Genomic DNA, 17398 nt, shown 5'->3' with positions numbered 1-17398 from the left:
GCCTGTGCCCGAACACCAGGGGATCAGGACGGGTGCAAAGGTAAAATGCAACCCACGAGATCCCCAGCCCTCATCGAAAATGGGGGAAGGGCCATCAGCCATTTTCCATACCTTCTAATCTAGGCTTCCCTAGTAAAGTGCAGAATCTACGACTACCAGATAAGGCGTCATATTAAAAATCTACAACCCAAAAAGCCGTCATATTAGAGCTTTTAGGTCCCGACGAGCGCACCAGACTAAGATCAGAGTCGCGCTTTAGTGCCTGTATCGTACGTGGCGATGGTCCTGTTTTCCTGGACAAGTCCCATGATCAGTAATCCATCCGTACGGCAAGGTTTTTGCAATGCTGACCCAATACAGGGTGTTTTGGAGCTGGTCCCAGAGATGGGCCTTAAAGGGATATTCCCATAGGATTCAAGAGAGATGGGGTTCTGATTTCTGAGTCTTCCAAGGGCCTGTATGAGTGAAAGGACAGGTCGGACATGCTTGATTCCACTCTATGGGACTGCTGAATGGGGGCTTTTGCTTCGCTTCAGCAGTCCTATCGAAAAGAGTGTAAGAGAGCATGTGCGACCTGTCCATCCATTCATATAGGACATAGTTGGGAGGGTCCCAAAAAGTTGTACCCTAAAGTTATCTGCTATTCTATGTATAGAGAATGACTTAACTATGGGAATACCTTATTAAGTGGCAATCATATGATTTTAACCATCATCCTAGACCCCTACCCTATTAATCTGGGTCACTAAATCTGCGGTCAGGCCCATGTTATGGCCTAATAGACCAATAGGAACCGTCAACAACCCCCCCCCCCCATTAAATTCTATGTGCACATTCCTTCTCAGATGTCTTCTACTTCCTCCAGGTTATAGTCCAGAATGGTATCGTGTCCCTCGAACTTGAAGTAGGCCTGGAATTTCTTCTTCTGCAACAACAGGGGCAACCATATGTCGTCATCTGGCCACATGCCGGCGTAGGGGATCTCGTCTAGTGGAAACCACTGAGGACGCATCTCTGAAAATGAAAGTGGTGTAAAATGAGACAAACATGGCTGCTCGTTTCAGAAACGGCGCCACTCTTGGTCAGAGACCGTGTCTGGTATTGCAGCTCAACCTGATTAAAATCCACAGCAGTCTACAGCAAGTCTCAGCATGTTTTATCGCCTAGTGGACAAAGTTAGAACTGCAGGATTTGGGGAATTTTTTTAATAGAAAATTTTAAAAACATGACAAAAATAATAAGTCATCTTTTGACAACACATTCCCTTTAAGGCAAGAAGTGATAGTATTATGTGCAGATCCCATAGAGTGTCACTTACCTTCACTTTCAGTTGGTTCCCCTTTAAACTCATCTGTTCGGAAGATATGGACGTCCAACAACTCGGTGCTACCGACAAACTCAAACTTGATGTTTCCGATTTTCTGGAGGGTGTCGGTAGTCAGACCACTCTCTTCCCAAAGTTCTCTGTACAGGGAAACAGAATGAAAGAAGCGATTACCATCGTAACATCTCCCATTGTTGTTATCGTATCCTCTCCAGTTTACAGTGGACTACTACAGGAGTTGTCAGGAGTCTCGGTTTGTTATGGGATAACACGAGATACCGGACACCCCATAAACAGCTGTTTGTCCTGAATGTGTGAGCCTCCAAACTGTCTACCATGAACAGCGCCATACATTGTACAGTGGCTGCGTTTGGTATTGCAGATCAGCCCCATTTACTTGAATGGAACTCAGCAGTAAACACGCCAATGAATGGGGGCGACAAGGCCAGTGCTGCTTCCCCTTCTACTCTAATTGGTTGGGGTGTTGGATGTTGGACCCCCACTGTTTTGAGATTGATGACCTATTCTACACATAGGATATCAGTATATAAGTCCAGGAAAGACCCCTTTAATATCCAGGGTCCCTGTGTGCCTCATCTGTGGTATTTCCCGGGCCCACTGAATTGAGTCGCCATCTGTGCAATGAACACCTACAAGCTCCGCTTTGCTCTGGCTGATATTGCTGCGTCCATTTGACATAATCCCTCTAATTCTTTCCAAATGAAAAAAAATGCTCCAAGCTCGACTTTTCGGTTTATAAACACGGACTCCATTAGCATTAATGGGGTCCCCTTTGGCTCCGTTTGTATCCACCATTTTCGTGCCCCGGATTTCTGGAAAGACGGTGCAGATGTGATCTAAGCATCAGACTTCGGGGCCTCATGGATGTCAGAGATGCGGGCTGAGACGCCCCTCTTGTAGACTCAGCTGCTGCCCCCACCCTCAGGATTGCCCCCTCCCCCCATGTATCACATGGCTGCCCATCCATCTCCTTGCATTAATCTTTATTCACCTTTTTGCAGCGTCCTCGATGGTTTCTCCTTGGTGCACTTTACCGCCAAAGCCATTCCAGCGCCCGGCACCGAAGCCGCGTTTCTTCATGCCCAGCAGAATTCTCTGTGGTTGGACAACCATGACGAGGGTCAGCAGCTTTGATGTGAACATGGCCTAAAAAAAATTATATAAAATGAAGAGAACACTGCAGCTCTGTCTGTCTCTGATACTCTCCTAGATTAGATGAGGAATATTTCTACTTGCACCTTTCCAGAAGACATTAGGGAAGTAGGGCAATGCTTCATCTCTCCTGTGGGGGCGCTGCAGGGGGCTAATCCTTTCCTGTAGGGTTCCCCCATAGATTACATCTTATTATAACTGTCACAGACCTGCTCACTCTAATGGTCAGGGCCAGTCACGTGACTGCTGTATACAGCTATATGTGACAGCTGGTATATACTGTATACTCCTAGTACAGACACTTTACCTGTGCAGGATTCTCTATGGGATTCATTCCCGGCCACTCACACGTGCGACTCACCCGCGGGAACTCAGATTGACGATCACATGACCTGACATGCCGCCCCCGGCCGCCATATTAAGTATGGGCAGCCACTCTCCTAGTCAGAGTCATTATACGTATACTGTATATAATATGTTAATACGTCATGACCCTGTTATCATCTAGGACTGAAATATTATTTTGTGCCATTTTCACCGATTTCCTTTTGCCGTTTCCCTTTACAAATATGGCGGACGCCGCCTCAGCTGGCCTGACTGTACTGAAGTGATTCTGTATGTACATTACACAGGGAGATATACTATTGTCTGGGGTTAAGAGGCTTTCTGGTACTTTTTACATCAGATTTTCAATCTTTCTCAGATGTGGCTTTTACCTTAACAAAGATGGCGGACTCTGTGCCTGACTCCTTGCCGTCGTCACTATGGAGAAACAAATATGGCGGCTGCTGTGACCCGGTGAGTGTGATGTGAACGACTGAAATGCTTCATTTGCCCTCTGTGGGATGTGTTCAGACTATGGCAGATTTTCTAGCAATCCCTATAAAGACGCTGATCTAGTGAGGCCAGTATGGTGGCAGCAATGTCCAAGTACTGTATACAGACACAGAGCCATTGTTCTGCAGCAGCTCAGGTGTATTATGAGGTTCTGCAGCAGCTGAGGTGTGTATTATGAGGTTTTGCAGCAGCTGAGGTGTGTATTATGTTCTGCAGCAGCTGAGGTGTGTATTATGATGTTCTGCAGCAGCTGAGGTGTGTATTATGAGGTTCTGCAGCAGCTGAGGTGTGTATTATGAGGTTCTGCAGAAGCTGAGATGTGTATTATGAGGTTCTGCAGCAGCTGAGGTGTGTATTATGAGGTTCTGCAGCAGCTGAGGTGTATTATGAGGTTCTGCAGCAGATGAGGTGTGTATTATGAGGTTCTGCAGCAGCTGAGGTGTGTATTATGAGGTGCTACAGCAGCTGAGGTTTGTATTATGATGTTCTGCAGCAGCTGAGGTGTGTATTATGAGGTTCTGCAGCAGCTGAGGTGTGTATTATGAGGTTCTGCAGAAGCTGAGATGTGTATTATGAGGTTCTGCAGCAGCTGAGGTGTATTATGAGGTTCTGCAGCAGCTGAAGTGTGTATTATGATGTTCTGCAGCAGCTGAGGTGTGTATTATGATGTTCTGCAGCAGCTGAGGTGTGTATTATGAGGTTCTGCAGCAGCTGAGGTGTGTATTATGAGGTTCTGCAGAAGCTGAGATGTGTATTATGATGTTCTGCAGCAGCTGAGGTGTGTATTATGAGGTTCTGCAGCAGCTGAGGTGTGTATTATGAGGTTCTGCAGCAGCTGAGGTGAATTATGAGGTTCTGCAGCAGATGAGGTGTGTATTATGAGGTTCTTCAGCAGCTGAGGTGTGTATTATGAGGTGCTACAGCAGCTGAGGTTTGTATTATGATGTTCTGCAGCAGCTGAGGTGTGTATTATGAGGTTCTGCAGCAGCTGAGGTGTGTATTATGAGGTTCTGCAGAAGCTGAGATGTGTATTATGAGGTTCTGCAGCAGCTGAGGTGTATTATGAGGTTCTGCAGCAGATGAGGTGTGTATTATGAGGTTCTGCAGCAGCTGAGGTTTGTATTATGATGTTCTGCAGCAGCTGAGGTGTGTATTATGAGGTTCTGCAGCAGCTGAGATGTGTATTATGAGGTGCTACAGCAGCTGAGGTTTGTATTATGATGTTCTGCAGCAGCTGAGGTGTGTATTATGAGGTTCTGCAGCAGCTGAGGTGTGTATTATGAGGTTCTGCAGCAGCTGAGGTTTGTATTATGATGTTCTGCAGCAGCTGAGGTGTGTATTATGAGGTTCTGCAGCAGCTGAGGTGTGTATTATGAGGTTCTGCAGAAGCTGAGATGTGTATTATGAGGTTCTGCAGCAGCTGAGGTGTATTATGAGGTTCTGCAGCAGATGAGGTGTGTATTATGAGGTTCTGCAGCAGCTGAGGTGTGTATTATGAGGTTCTGCAGCAGCTGAGGTGTGTATTATGAGGTTCTGCAGAAGCTGAGATGTGTATTATGAGGTTCTGCAGCAGCTGAGGTGTATTATGAGGTTCTGCAGCAGATGAGGTGTGTATTATGAGGTTCTGCAGCAGCTGAGGTTTGTATTATGATGTTCTGCAGCAGCTGAGGTGTGTATTATGAGGTTCTGCAGCAGCTGAGATGTGTATTATGAGGTGCTACAGCAGCTGAGGTTTGTATTATGATGTTCTGCAGCAGCTGAGGTGTGTATTATGAGGTTCTGCAGCAGCTGAGATGTGTATTATGAGGTGCTACAGCAGCTGAGGTTTGTATTATGATGTTCTGCAGCAGCTGAGGTGTGTATTATGAGGTTCTGCAGCAGCTGAGATGTGTATTATGAGGTGCTACAGCAGCTGAGGTTTGTATTATGATGTTCTGCAGCAGCTGAGGTGTGTATTATGAGGTTCTGCAGCAGCTGAGGTGTGTATTATGAGGTTCTGCAGCAGCTGAGGTGTGTATTATGAGGTTCTGCAGCAGCTGAGATGTGTATTATGAGGTTCTTCAGCAGCTGAGGTGTGTATTATGAGGTTCTTCAGCAGCTGAGGTGTGTATTATGAGGTGCTACAGCAGCTGAGGTGTGTATTATGAGGTTCTGCAGCAGCTGAGGTGTGTATTATGAGGTTCTGCAGCAGCTGAGGTGTGTATTATGTTCTGCAGCAGCTGAGGTGTGTATTATGAGGTTCTTCAGCAGCTGAGGTGTGTATTATAAGGTTCTTCAGCAGCTGAGGTGTGTATTATGAGGTGCTACAGCAGCTGAGCTGTATTATGAGGTTCTGCAGCAGCTGAGGTGTGTATTATGAGGTTCTGCAGCAGCTGAGGTGTGTATTATGAGGTTCTGCAGCAGCTGAGGTGTGTATTATGAGGTTCTTCAGCAGCTGAGGTGTGTATTATGAGGTGCTACAGCAGCTGAGGTTTGTATTATGATGTCCTGCAGCAGCTGAGGTGTGTATTATGAGGTGCTACAGCAGCTGAGGTTTGTATTATGATGTTCTGCAGCAGCTGAGGTGTATTATGAGGTTCTGCAGCAGCTGAGATGTGTATTATGAGGTTCTGTAGCAGCTGAGATGTGTATTATGAGGTTCTGCAGCAGCTGAGGTGTGTATTATGATCTGCAGCAGCTGAGCTGTATTATGAGGTTCTGCAGCAGCTGAGGTGTGTATTATGAGGTTCTACAGCAGCTGAGATGTGTATTATGAGGTTCTTCAGCAGCTGAGGTGTGTATTATGATCTGCAGCAGCTGAGCTGTATTATGAGGTTCTTCAGCAGCTGAGGTGTGTATTATGATGTTCTGCAGCAGCTGAGCTGTATTATGAGGTTCTTCAGCAGCTGAGGTGTGTACGAGGATGTTCTACAGCAGCTGAGCTGTATTATGAGGTTCTGCAGCAGCTGAGGTGTGTAATAGGAAAAACGGTTTTGCGGCAGAGAGCATAAAACACTCACCACCGCTCACAACCGGACTCGGTCTGACAGCTTTCCGTCTTCTGCATGCAGAAGACGGAAAGCTGAAAACGGACTCCGGCGCAAGTGTGAGCCCAGCGTTACATATTAGGAAATCTAGACCTGAGAAATGTTCTGTTACCTGAATCCGAACTAAAGATGGCCAGAAAGGCTCTAATATATATATAGTGCTGTATACACGTCCTAAAGGTGCACAATCCGCTGCACAATATACTGAATAGTACTGTATACACCGCCCAACCGTCACGGATTCTGCGGGACATTCCCGAATTTGGTGTCTTGTCCCGCAGTCCCGGTCAGCAGGAGGTATGCTCTAGGGTTGAGCCGATCTTCAGATTTCAGTATCGTTTTTAAAACCGATTTCCGATTATTTTCCATCCGATCCTAATGCAAGTCAATGGGATTTTTTAATGATCGGACATCGGATTTTAAAAACGATCCTATTCACCACACAGCGTGGAGTCCAAAAATTGAAGGCTTCAATTTTTAGACTCCACGCTGTGTAGTGATTAAAAAAATCCGCCCGCTACTTAGTCCCCACCCTGCTGTCCGGTTACCTGCACAGAACCGCTGCCGCTCACCGTTGTTCTCCGTCCTCTCCTTTCTCATTCACATGCCTGCAGAGCGCCCCCGCCTCCCTAGGCTAGTGTTACTGATGCTGGGAGAAGGCGGGGCTTGTGGCTTAGGAGAGTGTGGGAAGGTACAGGGTGGGGAGACATGAGTACATGGTTACACCCGGGCCTAGGCTCATCCTTTGGTTTTCTGCTAATTTGCTTAGCTAGGCAGAAATATAGCATCAGTGCATAACAAGGATGATCTGACATTCAGGAGGTCTAGGAAAGCTGGGTGGCGCACCTCGTGGAGCAGGAGTGCCCAATACGTCGATTGCAAAGGAAGTATGAGTCGATCTCAGACATCCTCAGTATTAGACTGCTCCCCACTCTCCGTGTCCGCCAGGCAGCGCCGCACCTCTAATGAGGCGAGGTGAGGCGCCCGCCTCGGGCGGTGCACGGGAGGGGGGCGGTAGCCCGGGTGATTTTTATTTTTTTTTACTTTTTTATTTTATTTTGAACCAGCGTAGGGGAGTTGCTGCTTTCCTTGCGCTGGTTCAGACGTCTACATATCGGCGTAGGTGGCGTCATTACACCGCTTACGCTGATACATAGATGTCTGACTGCTGAGAGAAGAGGACCGCGGGGGCAGCAGCAAGATCGGTAAGTATAATAACTTTTTTTTGTTTTAGAATTTTATAATATTTACTAACCTCCCCGGACCTGCTCACTGCTGCCCCCGCTTCCCTTTGTGCTATAGGCCGCAGAGGCCGGCAGTGAATAGACCTGGCCCAGGCCGCAATCCCACTACCGCCATTATTATATTCGGGGGTCTTTTCAGACCCCGATTAAAATAATCGGAGCCCCAGGGGAGGTGAGGGAACATAATAATCACTGTTACTTACATCTGCGGGATCCGATGTTAATCCTAGCAGGCTTCGGGCCTATATGGTAATGTCCTAGACCACGTGATGTCTGAGAATTACCATATAGGCCCGAAGCCTGCTAGCAGTAAAGAGGACCTTTCATGGGTTTGGCACAGGCAGTTTTATATACCGCTTTCACAATCTGTGCCCCGGGTCAGTCCTCAGGCAGCAGAGCGGCTAGGACCTGTCATGTCCGCTCGCCAGTGGCTAGCAGATCATTTTGACTTGGTCATTTTATAAGTAGCTCGCATGCTGAAAAAGTGTGAGCACCCCTGTCGTGGAGGCTGCGGACACGGCCATCCAGCTTTCCCTGTCATATGTCTGTGCAATAAATCTGAAAACCAATGTATAAAGAAGCCGGCACAAGTCAATACCTAATGAAGCACACCTGCCGTTCAGAAGCCTAGGAAAGCTGGCTGACAAATTCAATACAATACATGTTGTCATACAGATCTCTGCATCCACTAAACAGCACACTTGGTTTTGCAGCAATATAAGAGCAAAGAAAGCTGGACAACCCTGTCATGGGAATTGGAACCCAGCTTTCCCAGACTCCTGAACGAGAAGCCAACTACTATGTATACAGTTAGTATGGGATATATACCTGTACAGCTAGGCAGAGGTCTGGACACAGCTCAGTGGTGACCCTGTAAGTAATGTTATGGTTGTCATAGGAATTGTCATCCAGCTTTCCCAGAGTCCTGAACGGCAAACCTATATAGTTATAAGGCTCAATACAACTGAAGGATTTCTTATCAAGTAAGTGGGCCATCTCAGTGTTGTTACCCAGCTTTCTGCACCAGTGACCCTCTGAGTAGTAAGATAGCGGCCACTGCACCAGTTATACTGTTTGGGGGCAGTAAGGGGGGTATTACATTGTGCAGGAGGCACATAGGGGTGTTATACTATGTGAGTTAGTGGCAGGCTGGAGACCAATAACTTTCGGCCCCCCATTCCCCCTCCCCCCACACACTGTTTTTAATGACATTGGATCCTAAAGCTCGGGCTGTACAGCGCCCCCCTCAGGCCAGAACCCTATATACAGAAAATCACGGGGTGGAAACACGTCTTAAAAATGAGACTGATTTTTATTTTAAATGAGACACATTTGTATTATATTACTAATTTTCGGGTTTTGATGCCCTCAGAGATGAAGGGATGTGAAGATCTTGGATCCTTGAGGTCTGGGGCATCTGATCAGATCTGGTCAGGAAGATTTTGGCTTCGTCGCCTCCTTGTATTGAGTCCAAGCTGAAATATAGAGAAAAACAAATTAGTACAACGAAAACTCAAGATGGAGAGGTACAGGTGGGGGTGGGGAGGAGGTCGGATCACGTACCTGGACGCATAGAAGATGCAGAGGATGAAGTTGTGGAACATCCAGGTTAGGAGATCACTGGAGGTGGAGATCCAGGTTAGGAGATCACTGGAGGTGGAGATCCAGGTTAGGAGATCACTGGTGGTGTGGAGGCTGCTGCTGCTGCTGCGATTTAACCAAATAAACTGCACAGTATGGTGCAGAGCAGGTCCAGTGGGTCAGTAAAGGTGGCGACTGCTATTAGGACCTCGATGGTGGTTGTCAGCCAGGCCAATGGATCGCTGTGGTCCATGATCCAGGTGAGTAGACCACCGCTCACTATCCCGGTGACGTTGGTGAAGGTGGTGGCTGTCCAGAGGAGAAGGCTGCAGCAGATCAGGCTCCATTTGATGACGGTGACGATGTTGCTGCCCCAGCTGATCAGGTCCGGGCTGGTGATGGTATATGTCATGTTGCTCCATTCGCTACTGATCTCCGGCATAATGTCAATGTAACTGAAGTCTGCAGTCCAGAAAGATTTTTGGGTGACCCAGCAGATGACAAATGTCTCGGTGTTGAGGAGTCTTAGGAAGTAGCTGCTTAGGAGCAATGTGACTGTCCAGTCAGTGGTGAATATAAATGAGCAGTCGGTGGAGGACATAAGGTCCAGCAGATGTTGGGAGCTGACCATTAGCCAGTCCATTAGGTCCATAACTGCAGATATCCACTCTGCTGCGTCACCAATCCAGGTGGTAAAGGCCAGGAGGAGCTTTGGTGCCGGTAGCCAGGCGAGGATGTTGTTTATCACGGTGACCCAGGTGAGTTGACCGGCTGTGTCCACAATCCACTCCTGCTGGTCAGAGGTTGTGGCAATCCATAATGTGAAAGCTACCGCCAAGATGTAGGTGGTGATGGCCATTTTGAACACAAAGAAAATTAAGAGAAATATACCAAACTTGCAAATACACGAGTCGTGCGCGCGCTAGTTTGGAGTCACACAAGACAGAGACCCTGGGCCTGGGCACCCACAATTATAGGCCGTCATGTCAAGAACCATTGCGTGTCATAAGGGGGTTAGAATGTGATATCACAGGCATGAAGGTGTCATCAGGGGGTTAGAATGGCGGCTAGGCCCGTAGGTCTCTGATGTCACTGCGGAATGTGATGTCACCAGAGCCGAGGGTTGAACCTATCACCATTACAGGGGCTGTTCATGATAACTAGAAATCCCTACACAAGTCTGAGCACCGTCCTACTTTGTAAATAACATCATTTATCAAATATGGATAGCTACCCATACCCCTGGAGTGGGAATATTAAACTGGGGGCAGATGAAGGGGGGCAATTAAACTGGAGGGGGAATTTAAACATTGGGGGTCACCGGAGGAGCACATTAAACCATGGGAGTAGCTAGAGGTTTAATGTCCCCCTCTAGTTGCCCCCAGTTGCCCAAATAGAAAGTGCCCACGGGGCCAGCATTGTACCTACAAACCCATATGTATTCTGTAACAGTCTTCGACACAGTAGCCTGGAGTTATTGTCAGGCCCTAGAAAGTGGCCAAAAATAGCAAATCTCAGGTCCTGCCCCCTGGATGCCACTTAGGCAGTGGCCGAAGAGGGTTGAAGGTGTCACAATCCAGCAGATTTACTAAAGCTCATGTCAGAAAACTGTTGAGTTTGAGTCCATTGACACAGAGGTTTTTGGCAAGGAAAAAAATCCGCTTCAGGAATTAGGAAATGTTTTTTTCCTCCAGCACAGTGTATGGGTCTTGTAAAATCGCTAGCGGTTTTCCCACGCGTTTTCTGCCAATTCCACGTGGATTTTCCGCCTCCCATTGACTGCGTTGGTTTTTGCAGGCGGAATCTGCCTGAAAGAAGCTTTTTTTTTTCCCCACTAGTGGAACCCATAGAAATCTATGGGGAGGCGTTTTTTCCACATGGATTCTGAAACGGATTCAGTACCAAAATCCTCGCCAAAAAGCACAGTGTGAATGGACCCTTATACCACAAATCTAGATTTCAGTTCAGACGCACCTGCATGTACAAGAATTATTACGAGACCAAAGCCTCCTCCTTGCACCTGTCTAGGAATTCCTTATCACTGGTGTAAGAAATGCAAGTCTTAATAAATTCCCCCTATCACAAAGTTAAAGGGGTTGTCTGCAAAATACTCAAAGAGGACAGGAAGATGAGGAATGAAAAAAACAAAACAAAACATACTGACCTATCCCAAGGTGCTCCATTGTCCCCCGCTGCTGTCTGATCTGGCGGTTCCCCAGGATTTGTCCCAAGGTGCTCCAGTGTTCCCCACTGCTGTCCGATGTGGCGGTTCCCCGGGATTTGTCCCAAGGTGCCCCAGTGTCCCCCCCTGCAGTCCGATCTGGTGGTTCCCCGGGATTTGTTCCAAGGTGCTCCGGTGTCCCCTGCTGCTGTCCGATCTGGCGGTTCCCCGGGATTTGTCCCAAGGTGGTCCGGTGTCCCCCCCTGCAGTCCGATCTGGCGGTTCCCCGGGATTTGTTCCAAGGTGCTCCGGTGTCCCCCCCTGCTGTCCGATCTGGCGGTTCCCTGGGATTTGTCCCAAGGTGCTCCGGTATCCCCCACTGCAGTCCGATCTGGCGGTTCCCCGGGATCTGTTCCAAGGTGCTCCGGTGTCCCCCGCTGCTGTCCGATCTGGCGGTTCCCCGGGATTTGTTCCAAGGTGCTCCGGTGTTCCCCACTGCTGTCCGATCTGGCAGTTCCCTGGGATTTGTTCCAAGGTGCTCCGGTGTCCCCCGCTGCTGTCCGATCTGGCGGTTCCCTGGGATTTGTCCCAAGGTGCTCCGGTGTCCCCCGCTGCTGTCCGATCTGGCGGTTCCCTGGGATTTGTCCCAAGGTGCTCCGGTGTCCCCCGCTGCTGTCCGATCTGGCAGTTTCCCCGGGATTTGTTCTGGTGAAAGTCTTCGCTGCACGAGATCACTGAGGCCAAGGAAAGGAACCAAGACATAACATACATCACCTGTGACATCCCATCTCCTTTCCTGAGGTCTCTGTGGTCATGTGTGGCGATGTCTTCAGCTGGAACATTTTCTCATGAGCAGCTGGACCAGACCGCAGTGGGGAACATCAGAGCACCAGGAATAGGTGAATGTATTTTGTTTTTTTTCAGCTTCCTCGGCCTCCTTGTGGAAAACCGTATTTCCTGGAGGACCCCTTTAACTGGGACTTACCCCTGCACGTGGCCACTTTTGCATGAAATAACCTTTAGGAGACCAGTGTAAAGCTGCACATCCTGCAACCAGCGTAGCCGAGAACCGCCACATCTGCCGCCGTTATAGAGCCAGCCGCTACCGACACCATTTTTTCCTCGAAGTACAAGTAAAAAAAATCCACCTTCTATAATTGTATTTGTAAATCTCCTGCAAATATTGGAGAATATTCATTGCATAAGATGAAACATTTATGAGCATATAGAAGGTTCTGACATCCATAATGGAAGAATGGGGCCTCCGAGGCCGTTCATTATCATATAAAGGACTGCTTGCGCCCATATTACCTGCGATTTAAAGCCGCTATAAATGTGCAATAATGTTTTTACGAGAATCTGTCCCAATGGGGAGAAGAATAATTCTGTGTATTCTGCCTCTAAAAGTCCTTGTCTTATCATTAAAGTGGTGTTCTGCAATGCAGCCACAATACGGAGCCTTGGAGATCCCAACCCCGGTCACCAGGACTATGGCCAGGATCCAGATGGCGTCTTAAAGGAGAACAACCAAACATGTTATATAGAAAACCGCTGATGTTAAAAAAATGGGAAAGTTGTAATAATAATGATATTGTTCTGTATCAGTAGTAGAATCTGCAGACTTTAGATTTTGCAGCACTTCTATCCTTGTGTCCCCATGACAACACTTACAGGCTGTGTTCTGTTTTGGGATACCGTAGGTGGAGAGTTGATCAGTGAGGTTACAATACACACTTGTCACTGATGTCATTGCATTGATACAGTAAATATATATATATATATATATATATATATATATATATATATATATATATACACATATATGTGGGGGTATTTTGTTTGGGGTTGTCCAGTTGTTTTTTTTTTTTTTTTTTTATTGTTGACCCATCTTCTGGATAGATCATTAGTTAAATATCAGAGGGGACCTATGCTGATCAGCACGCGAGTGCTGTGACCCCTTTACTATTTACATTTCTCAGCATTTGTTTCCCAGTGGCCATTTGGTGTGACTACAGCCTCGTCCTATTCACTTCTATGGACTGTAACCACATTGCACAGTCGCTGTGAAGTATATGGTGTGCAATGCAAGCAGAGAAGGGGTCTCGGCGCTCAGTCGCTTGCTGAAGCTCCTTCAAATAGCCGATCAATGAGGGTCCCAGGTGTCAGACCCCCACTGCTCTGGTATTGATGACCTATCTTGTCATCAATAAAAGTTAACTTGACAACCCCTTTAACGAATTGGACAACCCACAGAGGAGACGGGGAAGGTGAAACTTAAAAAAAAAAAATCATACCTGTCCCTGGAGCCCACCGCTGCTGTCTGTTCAGGTAAGCAATGTGTCTTCACCACCAGAAGTCCTGCAACATATATGACCACTGATATGATATATGACCAGTGATTGTCCTGCAAGTTCTACTTTTTCATCAGATGGTTTCAGTTTAAACATCATGGACAAATCCCCTTTGGTGACACCTTTGGCGTCTGTTTTAGGGGGTCTGTGTGGCCATTGTTCTGGTCTTTCAATGGACCAGAACAAGGGACGAACAGGCACAAATGTGAACACCGCATTAGACTCCATTCAGATAACCAAGCTTTACAGCCATGGGGTGTCCATGAGCCATGAAAAAATATCATTGCAAAAAATGGGCAAATTGAGAATCAGTATGGTCATATGAATGTAGGCTTATTGTGTCAGGGCACACTATGTCACTGTTATGGGGGCACAATGGTTGCTGCTGTTATGGAGCACGTTGACGGTCTATATTATGGGAGCTCCCTGGATTTCTCTGCAGTATATGTGGATTTCACTGCGTATTCTCCATCAGTAAGTGAATCAATGTCACATGGATCTGCAGATATATATGTTTCTGCAACAGACTGCACTGGGGATTTTTCCCACAAAAAAAAATTAAAATCTTTGGAGCATTGTGGAATAGGTATGACTTGGTGATAATGGAGAATGTAATGTATTTGCAGCCTTTGGCGGACACCACCTTCCCTATTACACTGCCGGAGCCTGCACGTTACTCTTGGTGCACAGAAGGCCAAGACGGGGACAGAGCAGATCTGGCTTACCAGGCAGCAGAGAGATCCCTACGTAAAAGCAGCGCATGCTCAAAATTACCGCTGCCGCAGCGCCTTCAAGCTGCTGGAGATCGACAAGGAACAGAAAATCCTGCAGCCGGGGAACCGTGTTGTAGACTGTGGTGCAGCACCCGGGGCCTGGAGTCAAGTGCTGGTTGATAAAGTCAATTCGTTGGGACAAGGTAAGGAGATACCTCCCAAGTGTCCCTTGTATACAGTCAGCAGCTTCTGGCACCCAAACGTCTGATCTGTGTGGGGTCTGGGTGGCGGAGCCCGACAGATCACATACTGATGACCGATCCTTAAGAAAGGGGCCAGACAAACCCTTATGTCTCTTTTGATAATGGAAATAGATGTGCATTAATAAACTGAACTATATATATGTCATAATTCCTCAATATGTTTTCATTTTTGGAATTGACCCGTCGGTTTAATAACTTCCCCCATTGATACCCACTGTATGTTTTATATAAGGATGTCTTATGCATGGGGCTCGGTCACACCCGCTGTCCTACTTCCATTCACTTCATTATGTTTTATCTCTAGACCCTGCAGTGAGTGTCGGATTTGTCCTGGGAGTTGATCTTCTTCACATAAGTCCGCTGGAAGGAGCGATTTTCCTCTCTAAATGTGACCTTACAGACCCCGCCACCCATAGGAAAATTATCGCCCTCCTCCCTTGCGGAGAGGCAGATGTCATCCTGAGTGACATGGCTCCCAACGCTAGCGGGATAAGAGAACTGGATCACCAGAGACTTGTCAACATGTGTCTGTCTCTCCTGGACTTATCGGACGTCGTCCTGAGACCCGGGGGAAGCTTCTTGTGTAAGATCTGGGATGGAGGAGAAAGCAATCTAATAAGAGACAAGCTGCGGCAGAGATTTCAGCACGTGAAGACCGTGAAGCCTAAAGCCAGCAGGACCGAGTCCGCCGAGATCTACTTGCTGGCAAAATCGCACAAAAATAAGAAATCTTCAAATTGATGCTGCTTGTTCTATATCTGACTAATGCTATTTATCGCAGGTCTGATGACTTGTATTATATGGCGGAGTATTCTAGGTGCAATGCAGAATATTTTTATAAAAAATTATTAAAATTTAATATTACGTAATGTGTAAAATTGTGTATCAGAAATGTGCACAACGCGGGATTGTAGGAGATGAATAGACATGGCTGCTTTGTCCTAGAAACATCACCATCTTTGTCCATGGCTGCATTCAGCCCCATTCACTTGAATTGGCATTTGAGTGGGGCTGAGCTGCACAAGGTTCATTCTATGGCCCCATATTGCGGAAACGCTGCAGAGAAAAGTGTAGTTTTACAGCACCAGCAAAGTGTAGGAGATTCTGGCTGATCCCATCCGCACGTCACAGAATGGAAATGCTGCAACATCACAAACCCAGGCGGAGGTCGTGAGCACATCCCGAGGTATCTCCTGTGTAGTAAATGAGCGCACTATGGGGCGTACAAAAAGACGGGGCTGTGTATAAGCTTAGTAGTGAATTACCACACGGACCACAGACCTTTCTATGCCATTTGATTACACGGTAAGTTTATTAGTTTTCTCCACATTGACATAGAGGGTGAGGTGCGAGAAAAACCTCAATGCATTGCCACTGTGGTCTTTCCCGCAGCGCTTTTTTTGTTGTGGGGCTTCAGGAGGCATTTACACAGAGCCCATGCGCTGATTCTGATGTGGAATTTGCGCAGAAAAAGGAACTCATTGAAGTCAATGGGAGGATTTTTTTTTCTGCGCGGATTCCGCGTCAGAATCCGTGCCAAAATACTCTGCCCCCTTAGCCTTAAAAAGATTGGGCAGAGACCCTACATCAGGTGCATCTATGAGGGCACACACAGGAGGAAGGAAGAGGTGATGGCTGAAGAGAGCCCTCTTTTTAACCCATTTACTGGTTTAGGCTGGGGCCCCACAATCTGGAAACGCTGCAGGAAAAAGTGCGGCATTTTACAGTACTTGCAAAGTGGATGGGATTCATGCGAATCCTATCATAAAAAATCACAGCACAGACGCATTGCAATTTCCAAAACCGTTTCCATAGCATGTCAACTATATCTATGGAAACGGCGGCGGCTTCCCCTTAGATGTAATTGTAACAGAAAGTTTGCGGAGGAAAACTCCATGAACTTTCTGTTCAAAGCGCTGCGGGAAGAACCGTGATGCGTTCACGCCGCGCTTTAACACGGTGTTTCCAGAAATGCTGGTAACAGTGGGTTTATGAGGATACTGAGTGCCGAGCCCAGGGGTGAACCATGGCTTTGTGCCGCCTGAAGTGGACGTCAGAAAGCTGAGCGGAGGGGGTGGGCCGAGCGGAGCGATCGTCTTTAGCAGGCAGAGAGCAGGCAGGGAGAGGACCTGCTCTCTGCCTGAGCGTGAGGGGCGGCCGCTGGAGCAGCGCTGCTCCAGCGGCCTCCTCAATCCACCGCTCGGTGCTAAGCCAGTCCCGGACAGCTTGTCCTGGACTGGCTTAGGTCAGCAAAAATGCCGCCCTCCCCGTGGCCCTGGCATAGCGCCGCCTGAAGCAGTCGTCTCATGGGAGGTGCGGTGCTGGCCGGACCCCACCAGTCTGATATTGATGAGCTTTCCTAAGCCCAGGTCATCCATATCTATTACCCACAAACCCCTTTAATAATCACCTCTAAATCTCATCTCTGCAGGACATTTTCCATAGATAACTATAAATCCACATTAATAAGTAAATCCTAAGAAGTCGCTTACACTATAATAACCCCTCGCAGTGAAATATTCGCTCTCTTGGCATTGTCCACTGATAGAACATCTAGATATGAGGAAAGGTGAGGGAAGAAATATTAGACCTAATCTGTTTGTTTTCTTGTCCTGTTTTTCTGGCATTTTCGCGATTGGGAACACTGACCTCGTGTTATTGCGGTTTTATCTTTCTAAATAGCATTGCAGCGGCAGTATTATAGATGTTGAGGGTTCTCCTTATC

General features: G+C 47.4%; 2 protein-coding genes across 2 annotated transcripts; one reads left to right on the top strand and one right to left on the bottom strand.

The window, feature by feature from the left end:
* Nucleotides 1–821: 821 nt before the first annotated feature.
* Nucleotides 822–2858, bottom strand: NUDT1 (nudix hydrolase 1). Its single transcript, XM_075283963.1, has 4 exons — nucleotides 2805–2858; nucleotides 2337–2491; nucleotides 1319–1464; nucleotides 822–1014 (listed from the first exon to the last, which is right to left on the bottom strand). Exons 1-4 carry the CDS (start codon nucleotides 2829–2831, stop codon nucleotides 842–844), a joined length of 501 nt encoding a protein of 166 aa, XP_075140064.1. The 5' UTR covers nucleotides 2832–2858; the 3' UTR covers nucleotides 822–841.
* A 404-nt stretch (nucleotides 2859–3262) lies between these two features.
* On the top strand, nucleotides 3263–15489 carry MRM2 (mitochondrial rRNA methyltransferase 2). Its single transcript, XM_075286047.1, has 3 exons — nucleotides 3263–3295; nucleotides 14324–14613; nucleotides 14978–15489. Exons 1-3 carry the CDS (start codon nucleotides 3276–3278, stop codon nucleotides 15412–15414), a joined length of 747 nt encoding a protein of 248 aa, XP_075142148.1. The 5' UTR covers nucleotides 3263–3275; the 3' UTR covers nucleotides 15415–15489.
* The last annotated feature ends 1909 nt before the right edge of the window (nucleotides 15490–17398 follow it).

The sequence above is a fragment of the Leptodactylus fuscus genome, chromosome 8 (genome assembly GCF_031893055.1).
Source record: "Leptodactylus fuscus isolate aLepFus1 chromosome 8, aLepFus1.hap2, whole genome shotgun sequence".
Classification (NCBI taxonomy): domain Eukaryota; kingdom Metazoa; phylum Chordata; class Amphibia; order Anura; family Leptodactylidae; genus Leptodactylus; species Leptodactylus fuscus.
This window is presented reverse-complemented; position numbering and strand designations above follow the sequence as displayed.

Bases quoted from the DNA above. Each gene is read 5' to 3' on its own strand.
- NUDT1 (XM_075283963.1), bottom strand. From the start codon at position 2,831: ATGAATCCCATAGAGAATCCTGCACAG. The intron at 2,492-2,804 runs GTAAAGTGTCTG...AATTTTTTTTAG, and splicing joins CCATAGAGAATCCTGCACAG to GCCATGTTCACATCAAAGCT. The intron at 1,015-1,318 runs GTAAGTGACACT...TTTCATTTTCAG, and splicing joins GGAACCAACTGAAAGTGAAG to AGATGCGTCCTCAGTGGTTT.
- MRM2 (XM_075286047.1), top strand. From the start codon at position 3,276: ATGGCGGCTGCTGTGACCCG. The intron at 3,296-14,323 runs GTGAGTGTGATG...ATGTATTTGCAG, and splicing joins ATGGCGGCTGCTGTGACCCG to CCTTTGGCGGACACCACCTT. The intron at 14,614-14,977 runs GTAAGGAGATAC...TTTTATCTCTAG, and splicing joins AGTCAATTCGTTGGGACAAG to ACCCTGCAGTGAGTGTCGGA.